The sequence below is a fragment of the Xenia sp. Carnegie-2017 genome, unplaced genomic scaffold (assembly GCF_021976095.1).
Source record: "Xenia sp. Carnegie-2017 unplaced genomic scaffold, XeniaSp_v1 HiC_scaffold_22, whole genome shotgun sequence".
In the NCBI taxonomy this organism is placed as follows: domain Eukaryota; kingdom Metazoa; phylum Cnidaria; class Anthozoa; order Malacalcyonacea; family Xeniidae; genus Xenia; species Xenia sp. Carnegie-2017.
Genome location: NW_025813485.1, coordinates 2,682,934 through 2,696,841, shown reverse-complemented (window position 1 = coordinate 2,696,841; position 13,908 = coordinate 2,682,934). Strand labels below are relative to the sequence as shown.

The window sequence follows — 13,908 nt, the reverse complement described above, 5'->3', positions numbered from 1 at the left end:
CCAACAAAGATGTTGAACTTAGAGCATATGACTTCTTGCAAAACACAGAACTTTTGCAAATAAACAACAGATTCCTTATTCGGTTAACTCCTGGCCTCAATAGATTTTATACTTTAGCTGTTCCTTTTAAAGATTACAGTAAGTAAATTGTACGATTTGTTTCACATTACTGTTTTATTGGTACAGGGCACTGAACTGAATGTAACTGGAAGGCTTCTTCCAGCCAAAACTTGAAGCCATTTTGTGCACAAAATTTCATATCTTGTTTCGACGAATAATCCATGTTCTTTTCAATTTCTCTTTTTCAGCAACCTATTACTTTCTATTGAAATTTTTCAATAAATATGAGAACGATGTTATAATCAGAAGTGCGTTAAATGCACCTCATGATTCAATTCGTGTTTCGGCTGGAAGCTCCATTGAAATGACCATAAAGACACCTAGGAATTCTAGCATTGTGTTCACCGTTATTGATGCAAACACTGGTAGGAGGGTGATGATAAATGGAAGAGAAATGGTTCTTTTACAACCTACCAAAGCTGAGCAGCCACAAGTTGAACTTTATATTCCTTCAAGAGGTATGTGGTAACGATATATTATTACTTTGGGTCATATTGTTGATAATAATGGTACTTGTTATATGTCATATATATATTCTTTAATCTTAACCCAAAACAGTAAATAGGAGAGAAAAGTTATATATTTGTAAAAATTCAAATCTCTACCTGCCTACTTATATTACTATAACAATTTTTTTGAGAATAATGTTATTGATAAAAAAATCTTTTTTCCATCCATATGAATTTATTGAGCTCGACATTTAATTGGTCACATCATATTATTTTTCTTTAATTCAAATTAATTTGACGTCATTTTGGAAATGCATATTGATTTCGTTTCCTTATAAAATGATAGTAATTTAACTCCAGAGAAGTAAAGGAGACACAAAATTATTTTTGCAACACAATCTACTTTTCTATTAAATTTGTGCACATTCCTGGCACAAATTACTTTGGTGAAGATGCTGGCCGTAGTCCTAGATGTGGTGGACTTCACACTGTAAGCGGTGCATCCAAGGTTATATCATGTCCAAATATGGACGGACGTTTCTTGACTATACGTATTCCTGGGAAACACAAGTCTTTAAGTTTATGTGAAGTAGAAGTATTTGGAACACGTGAATATTTCTTCACAGGGTTTTGGGATATGTCGTTTCTCCGTTCTCTTTTTTTTAATAAACTTTTGTTATTTTTAGGAATCCCAGAACCTGAGTCATCCAGACTTTGACGCTAACCTTACGGTCCAAGAAGAAAATAAAATAGTAAATTCTAGCCGTTAAAATGAAATAAATTACATTATATACTTATGGAATAAAAGGTTGCATGTGTAATTATCATAATTAAAAAACTAAATGCTAATTTATTTCCACGAAATTATATAGTTACATAATAGTGAACGAGCCTATTTTATAGTTCGAATAAGTGTAGAATCATGTGTGATAGTAAAACAGTTTCTGGTTTTCATAACTATACGGTTTTTCTCATTGATAATTGCGATTACAAGAATAGATTTATGTTTAATGTAATTTGCTTTCAGTCTAAAATTAAACTTTCCAGCAGCTACTTCTATGTGATATGAACTATTTCTTTGATATTTAAAAAATTGACGTAGCCACTGATGGTTGAAACAGCAAATACATAATTGTATCAGCAAAACATATTCATACAGTACAAACGCCAAACTTATTAGATGAACTAAAAATCATTTCCAAAAATTGAGTGTGGGGTAAGCCATGATAAGCCAAATAAACATGCTTTCTTTTTATTCGCTTTTTTGTAAATGAACACACAGTGTCATTGCTTTTATAAACTGAAAACGACATTGTTTCTCAATTTTGGGAATGCTGTTGATAAAAATTGGACCACCGTTGTAAGCAGCTCAATTATTCATAAGTTACTTGTATTCCCGTAAAAAAGAAAGTCGTACTAAATAAGTTATGAAAAATGAACAAGTCAAAAGAGACAGTAGTTATTGGAAACATGCACTACATGCATATATAGCCCGTATCTTCTTTAATTCCATCCCTAGTTTAAAAATGTTCATTTTGGGCAAAAATGATGAAAAAATGTTACAAAATTGTATTTATTGACTGGCTTACCTGGTATGGCCTTTAATTTACGCCATCTTTCTAGCCCCTTCTCCCCTACGGTCTTAATTTTCTCTAGTGTGTGGTTGTAATTGCGTTTATAACTACGCTGTACCATTGTACAGCCAATATTTTAACGATGAAGCTCTCTACTATGCGATTGCGATACCACTGCAGGAGACTCTCCGGATTTATATAAAACCAAATTCATTCAGTTCAATGCTATTTTTTGCTTTCATTTATTAACTTACTACATCAAAAAAATGAAGTTGGAAACGAAATCGTTAGCGTCTGGAGATTTTTTCCTGATTTTGGGGCTTGGGACTTAAAACCAATAACGCAAACGCAAAAATTTAAAGAAATTCTGGGAAATGTTGAGTGGCAACACTTTTCAATAATCATGTTTATAATTTAATATTCAATGTATTCATGGACGAAGAATGTAACATCATATCAATGTCTCCACCAGGTCTTCACTGCTCACAGGCGCACGAGACAGGGTGGCAGCTGCCCCTCATAAAAAGTTTAAAGATTGAAAACGGCAGAACCTTTGTGAGTTGGAAAAAGTATTTACTGCCCCTCAGAAACGAAAGCTCCCGTACGCCTATGCAAATATTTGTCTCGTTTTTTCATCGAAACAAGGTGATGGCCGAACTGACATTTTATTACGATGTTGTTTGCCCGTTTGCTTACGTAGCTAGTCGTCTAATTGAGCGTATAGCTGAGCAATGTGCGGCAAAAATCCATTGGACACCTGTATTGTTGAGTGAGTCTGTTAATTGCAAATTAAATTGTAGTTGACATATGAATAATTGTTGTTTTTTCATAAAGATGCTTTGTATAAGGCAAATGAATCACAATCGCCCATGGTTAATAGCTGCAATGCGAAAAAAATTATTCTTCGTCAACGTTAGTATTTATTTCATTTGAGATTATATAGTTTTCTCATTTCTGTGAATTTATATTTTTTTGTCTATTACTAGAATTTGCAAGAATGGTTCAGCGATTCAACGTTCCGATCAATCCACCAGAATCCTATCCTGCTAACAGCCTGTCTGCAATGAGACTTTTGGCTGCAACTTCTTGTGATTCAAAGTTACGAGTAAGCTTAACACATGCCCTGTTTTCATCCTACTGGATTGAAAATAAAGGTATATTCTGGCCAACATATCAGCTTGTCAGTCATCTTTAATACACATACTAATCAAATATTATGCAATTTTTTTCTATTGAATTTTATAGATATTACAAATGGTGAAGTACTACAAAAAATTACTCAGATAATTGGCTGGAATGTGGATGTACAAGACATCATTGCTAAGAGTGGAACAGTATTATTGATGAAAAATACAGAGGATGCATTAGAAAATGGTGCCTTTGGTGTACCAAGGTAATGATATACATGTACTTTCTAGAGAAATAGCTGATTTTTATGGTTTATAAATTTTACAAATGCCTTTTGTTGTTGATGATATCTTTTTGTTGACTGTAGATAAATGCATGCTCATTTTTATTTTATAGTTTTGTTGTGAATGGTAAACTGTTTTGGGGAGTGGATAACTTACATTTTGTTGAACGTGAATTAGGTGGAAAGAGTGCATCTCCCCCGCGACTCACTGAACCACCGAAGACACCCCAATCTGTTAACCTGACAATTTATTATGATCTTGGAAGCCCATGGAGTTTTTTAGGATCAACACAGGTTACACATGTTTACAAATTTTTCAAAATCTACAAGAAAACATCTCCATTAATCAATGTGTATCAAATTCGCTTTTTCTCTTTACCAATTTATCTCTCTCATTGAACTTATTATTATTGACCTGGCTATTTTTATATTTTTAATGAGTCGAATTCCGACATTGTTTTTTATGTTATGTCTTATTTCTTATTTATGTTGCACTAGCATACATACACCAGGTTGTTATGATTAAAAGAAGTTGTTAATTTTTCTTCTCCTTTGATCTCCTTTATTTTTCAGTTAGAAAATCTAATAAAGGTTGTTAAACCAGTAAACGTAACAATTGAATCTCTGCCTATTGTGGTTGGCTCCTTGTTCAAGCAAATTGGAACACCTATTGTATGTTGATTATTATGAAATAATGAAATTGCTCTCCCAAATGCATGTCATTCGTTCTTTTAAATCATACCAACTAGGTACATCATGTGACAAAAGAAACTTTACGTTCAAATACAAAGGCATCTCTTGAACTGAATGAATGGAAATATTAATCCTGATTTAATTATTAACAAAAATTTTTAAGGTTCCAATGAGGCATTTCAGTGCTGCAAAACTTGCTTACCTGACAAAGAGTCTTAATGATTGGTGCACATTACATGGTATCAAAGGTTTTAAGTTTCCATCAAATTTTCCATTAAAAACTGTTTTACCAATGCGTTTGTTGCTGGCTAGCAGAAATGATAGTGAACTTCAGGCTGCATTATGTATGTATTACTTCTGTTGTAAGTAAAAAAATTTTATGTAAGTCTTCTTGATTTGTTTGAGTTCATTCTACAGATAAAGCTGCTTGGATTGAGGATAAGGATATTGGTGATGTTGAGGTATTAAAATGTTTATTAATATTATCTGGTAGTTCTTTCTTGTAATGATTGTTTTATATAGATCTTAAGAGAGATTTTGCACAAAGTTGGCTTTGATGCTGACAAGATGTTTGACAATGCTCAACAACAAGATATCAAAGATCAACTTCGAGCAAACACTGACAGGTGAATTCTAGAATTGTACAATTAATCTTCTCAGTTGTCACTAACACTGATGCTTTCATATGGTTTGTGCCTGAATTAAAGCAAGTTTTTCAACTATAGTGTCAGTCTACCATATTAATGAAAGTTTTTTGTCAGTAGAAGCAACTATTGAAATTTTAATCTACAGGGCTGTTAAAGCTGGTGTATGTGGTGTTCCTAGCTATCAGGTTAATAATGGTGCAATCATTTGGGGACAAGATCGTTTGAATATTGTTGCTGATTTGCTCTGTGGTTGGAAGGATCCGTTGGAAGAACAAATGAATAGCAAATTATAATCAAAATGTAAGGTTAGCATTTTTAACTTGTGAATTAACTTAAATTGATTTTATTGACTTTTTTTCACAATAACTTTTAAATTGAATCTTACAGTGACCTGCCAACCTTAGACTAGAAAATCAGAAGGTAGGATATTTAATAATTTGTGGTAATAAGTGGAGATATAGATTCCTTTGTTGGCTGCCAAGAACTCAGAGCCTCAAGACTGTTGGTCGAGTCGTGAAACAATTGGTCGAGCGCATTGCGCATGTGCAATGATTTATCGTGCATTTTGAGGACAACCATAGATAGACATTACACCGTGACAAAGAAAAAATCGCTTACATGTAAACCGTAGACAACAAAACAAAAAGTGATTATTTACCCGTAGCTTGTGATGAGTTTTATTAAAAATGTTTTTATTTGCCATGAACTGAGACAATGGATATGTTCGCTTAATGATACTTGAATCAAAATTCAACCCGGTTGTCAAAAGAGAAATAAAGTAAATGTTTGAAACATTTATGGTTGATTCAAATTACGTTGGCAACCAGTGTAATTTTCAACCATTGTTTACTTCGGAGTGCGGACTGAATTTACTTTAAGATTCATTTCAATGTTTAAGAAGTTCATGTTTTTGTTTTTGTTGTTGACCACGTGCTTTCTACAGCCATGCTCTCCAACGCAGATCACGAGAAAATTGGTCCGTGGGACTTTTTATACTTGAGTAAAGACGCTCCTAAAGTCTGTCGCAGAACGTAGAAGACCCCCCCACCTTGCATTTTTTTGGATTTGTGCCCTGCGGCGGACCTGCCTCGTTCAGTGCTGTTTCGGTTAACGAAGTCTTACCTGATTATCGCTCCATCTTAGCATGATCGTAATCTCTGGCGTTTTCGTTTGAATGTTCGAAACGTCGGCGTAGAAAGGTTTAAGATCATTTTGAAATTTGAAGAAACATTTCCTATCTTTTGAAACAAATATGTATCGACTTCAATGCCTCATCGCAAAGTCTGAGGATGGCTTTGAAATAAAGTCGAAATTTCACAGTTTTATTTGCGTCTTGCTTGCACTGATACAAATTTTGTTATCTCAAGATGTCCTGTTTATTCGGAATGTTTTTTGCTTTACTTTTTTAAAAGTCTAGTTAATGTCAGGAAAACAAAATGATTTATTCACTACGCACTGTTGCATGAAGTGAATAAGCGACTTCATGTTAAATAGTTGTCGAAAAGATTGTTAAACTACACATGTTTCTCTGGAAAAAAAAGAAACGATATATCAATATACCATTTGCTAAGGACCAAAGTTGAGGTACATGCGCTTTTTTATAGACATAGTCATTGACTAAAATGTGTCAACCGTATGCGTTTGTAAACGTGATTAATTAACTACCTTGTGCGCTTGATCGTTGAGTCGTATCATATCACATTTCATTTCCCAAATGGTCTGTTGTTTACATTTTCTGATGGTTAATATTCATATTCGTTCAGTATTACCTGAATAATTTCAATACGGGTATGTGGATAATTTTATATTCTCACTTTCGACTTGTTAATTTGTGTGTGAAGAAATAGACGATCATGTCGTTATTTTTGACTTGCTATTCATCCATGAATGGTGGCCTTTAATATACACAAGAGTATTTTCTCTGTGTTATTGTTGACACCAGCCGACGTGTGCCTTCAGCATTGTTTTTAACTCTCAAGAGAATGGTTGCAAGTCAAAAATTGACCATGATAACTCACGAGCAGCGTTTTTATAATTTTTTAATAACGTCAACAGGTATTAATTTTATACGTACATTTGGCAAAATTCCACGTTATAATTTATACCTGACTAATTACGCTTTCAAATTAACTTTTGGTTTTTGCCTTTAAAAAATGAACTTTAAGGATGTACAAGAATAGTAATAAAGAGTTCGAATCAAACATGAAATTTGTGTTTTATTGCGCAAGAACTCTTACGTTGCGGAGAGACCATTGGTACGAACCAATAACCATCGTTGTGGTGGCTATAGAGGGATGTTATTGCCATTAACCATTGTTTTGGTGGCTATAGAGGGATGTTATTGCCATTAACCATTGTTGTGGTGGCTATAGAGGGATGTTATTGCCATTAACCATTGTTGTGGTGGCTATAGAGGAATGTTATTGCCATTAACCATTGTTGTGGTGGCTATAGAGGGATGTTATTGCCATTAACCACTTTTGTGGTGGCTATAGAGGAATGTTATTGCCATTAACCATCGTTGTGGTGGCTATAGAGGGATGTTATTGCCATTAACCATTGTTGTGGTGGCTATAGAGGGATGTTATTGCCATTAACCATTGTTGTGGTGGCTATAGAGGGATGTTATTGCCATTAACCATTGTTGTGGCTGAGGGGTTGCAGCCTGAGAAGTTACCACTGTCTTGCTCAACGTTTTCAGGGACATATGTTAGATATACGTGTAGCATCAGTCACATAGAATTGTGTCGCATAGGAGTTATTTTGTTTTACGCTGTCAAATAGAGTAATTTATCAAATCATACGGAACAAGAATACAGTTTCTATTTAGGTTTGTTCTACAAACCAGAGTATATCCACCAAAATACAATACGTTAACTTTGGTTCTTTAATGAAACAATGCGTTGCCCATCAGCAGCTCACTTATATATGTGTCACAGATGCTGCGGAGAGGTTTGAAAATTGGGAGGGCAAAAGAAATTCCAGGAAACGGATGTTTTTTCCCAGTATAGCAAATTTGTTTTTAACAGTTTTATCAGTAATCGTTCAATATACCAAATTTGTTTGATTTCGTTCGTAAAGTTTATTATTGATCAATCTAACGTAAACTAAAAAATGAAAGTAGAACATAAAGTGAGATAAGAAATACTGTTAAACATCTATACTTTTCAAATGTAAGTATTTGCCAAAGCGGATTTTTATACTTTTACACTTTAAAAAGCAAGAGATAAAGAAAATAGTTGGGGGAGGGGGCAATAACATTTTCATTAATGAGCTATCAAAGTATCCTTGTCCTAGAGAGTGTGCACTCCATTTGTACCCCCGTGTAAACATAGCGAAAGACTAATTTTATACAATTTAGGGGAGATCTACAACCAAATTCAATTTTACTTTTTATCGTGTTATTAGAAGTTTCGTTTCAGCCTCTTTTGTTTGCAATAATTAAGCAAATGTTCATTTTCGTCTTTAGAGATATCCTTTGAAGACTGGCAACTTAACCTTTAACAAAGCTATGTCAAATAAAAGTAAATTTCATCATGATGAGGCCTATAAACCATTACATGTAGATGAGACTGTATATTTGGAAGATGACGAATCAGCACCAGAGGAAAAGGAAAAAGCACATTTGCTAACGTAAACTTTTAATCTTACTACAAACTCGCCAAGAAGCTTGTTCACTTCTGTACACTATACGACGGAATGGATGCTCAACTAGATATCTTTATTCAAAATGCTTCAACAGCGTTACATGTTTTAAGATCGGAAATTTGTGTATTTAATTTAGAGGATTCCAAAGTGCAGTTTTGATTTTCAAATTCTGTGTTGGTTCTGGTTGGTTTTCCCTCTCTGCTGGTTTTCAATATTCGGGTGTATTGGTAAGTATTGCCATAGGCGTACGGGAGCTATCATTTCTTGGGGGCAGTAAATATTGGCAAATATTGCATGGAAAATGCAGATTAACAAGTCATTGCATAGTCCCATTGAACTAAAATACATGGAACTCTGCGAGAGAATCTCGAAACACTACACACGCGTGTCTGGGTGTAAGATTTGGCTTCAATTTTTTGCTTCTGGTAGCGCTCAATGTATTTTCGTTCAAGGCATATACCTGTCATTTTTCTCAGTGTTGTAAGTCGTAAAGCAAATCAGTGAAATTAATCAGTGATAATTTTTTAACATTCGTTCATAAAGTATGCCTTTCTTTGTTCACATAGGTTGGTGTTATAGTGGTAGTCACTTGTGGATTATTTACAACTATTGGAATGCAAAGACTCGTAAAAACATCTTGGGAAGTTGCCAGAAGGTACTTTCATATGCTTTGTATATACCATTAACGATAGAATAAATGATGTAGGCGTAAGAATTGTAATTTTACTTTCTAAGTCTAGACATTCATTTTTTTGTGAGTTTTTGATATCCAACATGCACTTGAGAAATTTTCTAAAGACAGGATCCGAAACTTTTTTATAATTTATTGCTTATTCATTCATTACAGAAAGAATTTTTTGGTCAATGATGATGTTCAGAGTTTTATATAATAACTTGCGATGAAAATGATTAGTGAACACTTATGATTACACTCCCGTGCCAATGATAAAGTATTATGTGCATATTTGGCGTGATTCTAACTGCTTTTTAGAAGAACGTGCGATATTTATCTATGATTTGTAATTTTTTAAGTGTCTTCTTAATGGATGTTTCTGCTTAAAGGGTTTCGTTGTTACGAATAAGCTTTATGAGATAAAATTTTCCACTTTACGAAGCGTCCGCGTTAGGATGTCCGTTAAATACATTGCCCCATATATATACAGGTTTGATTGTGTGAACTGTTTGTGCAATTAAAACAGCAATACTTTTATATTGGTTTGCCATTTTAGAACGTACGTAGCATCGGTAATCAAACACAAAAAACTTCTCTTAATAATACATAATATTTTTTAATTGGGAATGAAAAAGTGTTGCACTTGCATGAATCACAAAGGAAATTAAAACATTTAGATTAAAGCTCGCGAGTCCTGCTCGACATAAACTTTTATCTCACAAAATCATATTGACTCTGAACCCTTGAATTTTTTTTTACTTCCATCTGTCGACAAAATTTTCCTACATTTTCTAGGAATGGAACTCAGAAAGCTTATTTTGGCGATATTGGTGCAGCTTGCGGTAAATTAATTGGCGAGCGATTTGAATTTATTGGAAGGTATATATGTATATTAACTTGAAATTTATCCTTAATTCTGTTCAATTTTTTCGTATACAGGTTGTGACAAGTGTTTGCTTATGTTTTTAGACTTCTTGTTGAACTAATCCTTTCAATCTCAGTATTTTGTCTCTCTTGTCCTGTGATATTGTTTATTGCCAACATAATGAAACAGGTTTGTAAAAAATAACGTATGTGCATGTGTTTTATCATTAATAATATACTTTGAGATATTTCTCGATTGTGATTGGTTGATTGCAGGGCAGTACAAACTTCATTTCAATTCATAAAAAAATGGCAGCAGTTGTTTGTAAACTATTGAATTAAGCTAAGTTTTCCACTCGTCCTTCGGACTTGCGATATTTTGCTTGCTGCAGTTTTAAAAACTCACTCGTGCATGTTTATCCGTAATTGCACTCAAAACTATACAATTACCTATACAAATGTTGTTTATAATATATAGTTTTGATATCTTTTGTATAGGGATTTGACGAGCAAAATATTGTGCATTTGGATTTATCTGTTTGGATACTCTTCGTATTCATTCTTTGTTTACCAACAGTTTTCATTCGAAGAGCTGATTTTCTGGCTTTGGCTTCTTTTGTGGCCAACTTGCTTTTATTTAATGCTTGCATTGCTGTTTTTGTTAACATTTCAACGCAGTCAAAGGAATGGAAATTTAACAACTCAGTGAAGTGGTCAAAACTTCCTTTAACTTTTGGGATAGTGTTGTTTGCCTTCGAAATAGCACCGTTTGTAAGTATGAAAATAATTTTATGTTACGATAATCATTATAACTTTGAGTTACGTATAAACATCAAAAAAGGTCAGCTGAGAAAACTTCAGTAAAAACGTTGAATTGAGTGAGCAAGTTTTATTTATCAAAATTTCCCGCCATTTGAAAAAGCCTAAAAAAGCGAAATGAATTTTTTAGTACACGTAGATGCAGTTCTATAACGGGCTAATATGCCTACCACAGTTTGTTTGTTTCTATGGGCGTGCTGGAACCTCAAAAAGAACAACAAATAGACGCATTTAAGGGGTCCGACTGCAGGATTAAAACCAAAACAAACTCAATATAACTTGTACACAACTCTCTGTTGCTTTAATAAACCGTTGTGTATTTAATATTTTTAACTTTAATAATTTGTATTATCGTGTAAGGGGCCCATACGTCGAGCTAGCCACCTCCCCCCCTTAACTAGTTCTTTTTGTCTCATCCCAGTTCAGCTTGCCCCTGTTTGTTTCATTATATACACGCTAAAACTGGAATAGTAATTATGATGTATTTTTGCTCAATGCATGCTTTTGCATTATGTTTCCTTTACTCAACGCTATACTTCGCAAGGCGATGAGTCGAATGTTCCGTGAAAAGCGTTCTCTGCTAAAAAGGAAACTCTAAAGGAAAATATTCTTTTTTTATACTGAGAACAATGAATTCCATTTCAGATTCTTTTGGTAGAAAATAAGTCAGGAAAACCTAAGCAGTTACCAATCGTCATAAATGTTGTTATGGTTGCTGTCTCCTGTTGTTATGTTGTCGCTGGGGCACTTGGATATATGTCTTGTTCTCCAAATTGTGAAGATAGTTTTATTCTAAATCTACCGAAATCATGGTCAGTATTTGAAAGTGTTTTGTTTATTCTTTTATGTTTTTTTTGTTTGTTTTAAGTTTGCTTTAACTTGAATAAATATATGTATAAATATATGTTTATGGATGTAGATTCTAGATCGTCTAGGTTAGTAGAGTCCCGAGAAGGACTGTTTTTGCTGTTGATGTTGACTGACGTTTTGACAATAGCGGTAGTCATCTTCAATCATTTTGACTTTGAATACATATGTTGATCATGCGAGCATGCATGTTATAAATTAGATCATTCAAGCCTTATTCACACAACATAAACACATAAACTAACCCGGGCTTAACAGATTTATTTTTTTGCGTTTCACCACAAACCCATGATTAACCTAGGTTAAACTCAATCTACCTCTTGAGAGATAACCTTTGTCAAACCTGGGTTGGTTAATGTCGCGTGGGCTTTAGATGTCCATCGTGAATATCTCATGTATTTTTAATTAAATGTATCTTGTTTTTTTTCATTTGTCTAGGTACTATTCCATCTCAAAAGTTATGTTGGGCTTATCGTCATGTTGTGGCTTAGTCCTACTTATTTACATTATTTTTGACATCATTGACCCTATTTTAAAACGGGAAATACGCGAGGATCGTTTCAATGTCGTCAGCGTTTTCTCAAGATCTTTCATATTAATTTTAACAGGTGACGATGTAAATCGCCAGATATTTTAATTGTAATATTTTCTTGTGAAAGTTAAACTCTCGAGTTTACTTTGTAAAGTTTGAAATACCGTGAAAACGAAATCACTTTTTACTCGTGCTCTGGAGGGGGTAACCAATTGCAGTTAAGTGTCTTTTTGAAAATAACGGCGTTTGCACCAATATGAAGCATCCAGCATGGAGACAGAAAAGTTTTACAAACAAGTTGAAAAGTTTACGTATATTTTTCGGGATTTTTGTTGTCGTTTATGTATGGACTCATGTAGACAAATTATCCTGTTTTTTAGTGACATAATTATTATTTTGAATTTATGTTTGTTTGTTTATTACGTTATTTGGCATTTGGGAGGATTTAGTTATCATACTTTGGCTAACAATACTTGTAACACTGCCCTCTTGTTCATATTTAATAAAACTACTTAATGTTTCTCAAATGTTTGATAACTGATTAGATGGCCGATGACCCTGCCGATCCATACTCTTGGACATGTTGCTCAAATCAAGAAACCATAAAAATCAATATTCGTGCTTTCCAATATTCTTTCATGTTTTGATCAGATGGTGAAAACGAAAATTGTGTGATAACCAGGGCACGAGTGAACACACCTGAACAGGCGTCTTGTTTGTGTATATTTTATAACATTAACTTTAGAAAAGTTTGCCTGAATTTTTCTTATTTTTTACTATTATAGCTGCTATCTCAGCGAGTTTTCCGCAACTGGCTAACGAAATGTCATTCGCTGGATCATTTGTAACTGCAATCGTTGGTTTTCTATTTCCTGGCATATCACATACTTTACTTTTATACCATGACTTATCGCGTTTTGCTATTTTATCAAATATTTTATTTATACTACTTGGATTTTTGCTTCTTTTTGTTGGTGTATATTCTTTTCTTTGGATGATATAGCACGATTTTTAAGTATTGTAAATAAAATTTGAGCTTAGTAAAATTTATCTCACTCTTATTCGTTTTAATAAGTTACAATAATAAATGTATGAATGTATTAACGTGCCTTTGTAAATCAAAAATGTGTTTTTGTAAATGAAAGTTTGTGTCCTTCAGAAAGAAGAATTAATATATATTCTCTTATCACATGGCAGCAATACTTTTTTCTTTTATTTTGGCAAAAATTTCTCCGATTAAATTTTCACTGAAAATGCAGCGATTCCCCATTTCCTAATTATGGAAAATGTAAAAATCATCTTGATTCCGATCGTTCACATGGATTAGACCAATGGCTTAGACCGTTATCACAGGTTTGATCACTAACTGTGTCATTTGATAATGCATTTTCAAAGCTTAGACGTCGACTGTTTTTAAAACCTGCTTTATGTTATAGCTGAGAAAGTAAAGCAATTTGCCAGCCTATTGGTTTTAGCGATGTTTTTTTTTTATTTTTTTTTATTGTTTTTTTTTTGTATAAATTTCTAAAACATAGTTTCAATCATAGATAATGTGCAAAAGACCTTTTAAACGTGCTAGCATTAGCATGAATTTACAAAGGCACCATATAT

General features: G+C 33.5%; 3 protein-coding genes across 6 annotated transcripts in view; all 3 read left to right on the top strand.

Moving 5' to 3' along the window:
* LOC124446911 (mucin-17-like) overlaps window positions 1-1,622 on the top strand; it is a 47,489-nt gene extending 45,867 nt beyond the window's left edge. The window contains exons 41-42 of the mRNA XM_046997795.1: window positions 1,016-1,177; window positions 1,256-1,622. Coding sequence (XP_046853751.1) covers window positions 1,016-1,177; window positions 1,256-1,287 — 194 coding nt within the window. The 3' untranslated portion in view covers window positions 1,288-1,622. The remainder of the gene's footprint in view (window positions 1-1,015; window positions 1,178-1,255) is intronic.
* Window positions 1,623-2,743: 1,121 nt separating this feature from the next.
* LOC124446966 lies at window positions 2,744-5,600 on the top strand. Of its 3 annotated transcripts, none has more exons than XM_046997861.1 (11): window positions 2,744-2,912; window positions 2,978-3,055; window positions 3,130-3,297; window positions 3,389-3,536; window positions 3,668-3,848; window positions 4,128-4,226; window positions 4,411-4,591; window positions 4,665-4,708; window positions 4,770-4,873; window positions 5,040-5,199; window positions 5,282-5,600. In XM_046997861.1, the coding sequence occupies exons 1-10, from the start codon at window positions 2,753-2,755 to the stop codon at window positions 5,185-5,187; spliced, it is 1,311 nt and encodes a 436-aa protein (XP_046853817.1). In that variant the 5' UTR covers window positions 2,744-2,752; the 3' UTR covers window positions 5,188-5,199; window positions 5,282-5,600. The 3 variants fall into 3 exon arrangements, with proteins under 3 accessions (XP_046853817.1, XP_046853816.1, XP_046853818.1); XM_046997860.1 differs by having other exon boundaries at window positions 2,745-2,912; window positions 5,040-5,194; XM_046997862.1 differs by lacking the exon at window positions 4,128-4,226 and having other exon boundaries at window positions 2,745-2,912.
* A 767-nt stretch (window positions 5,601-6,367) lies between these two features.
* Window positions 6,368-13,486, top strand: LOC124447001 (proton-coupled amino acid transporter 4-like). 2 transcript variants are annotated; one of them, XM_046997898.1, is made up of 10 exons: window positions 6,368-6,478; window positions 8,364-8,527; window positions 8,679-8,769; window positions 9,109-9,197; window positions 10,011-10,094; window positions 10,185-10,269; window positions 10,578-10,850; window positions 11,544-11,710; window positions 12,204-12,373; window positions 13,083-13,486. In XM_046997898.1, exons 2-10 carry the CDS (start codon window positions 8,406-8,408, stop codon window positions 13,298-13,300), a joined length of 1,299 nt encoding a protein of 432 aa, XP_046853854.1. In that variant the 5' UTR covers window positions 6,368-6,478; window positions 8,364-8,405; the 3' UTR covers window positions 13,301-13,486. The 2 variants fall into 2 exon arrangements, with proteins under 2 accessions (XP_046853854.1, XP_046853853.1); XM_046997897.1 differs by lacking the exon at window positions 6,368-6,478 and adding an exon at window positions 6,528-6,682.
* The last annotated feature ends 422 nt before the right edge of the window (window positions 13,487-13,908 follow it).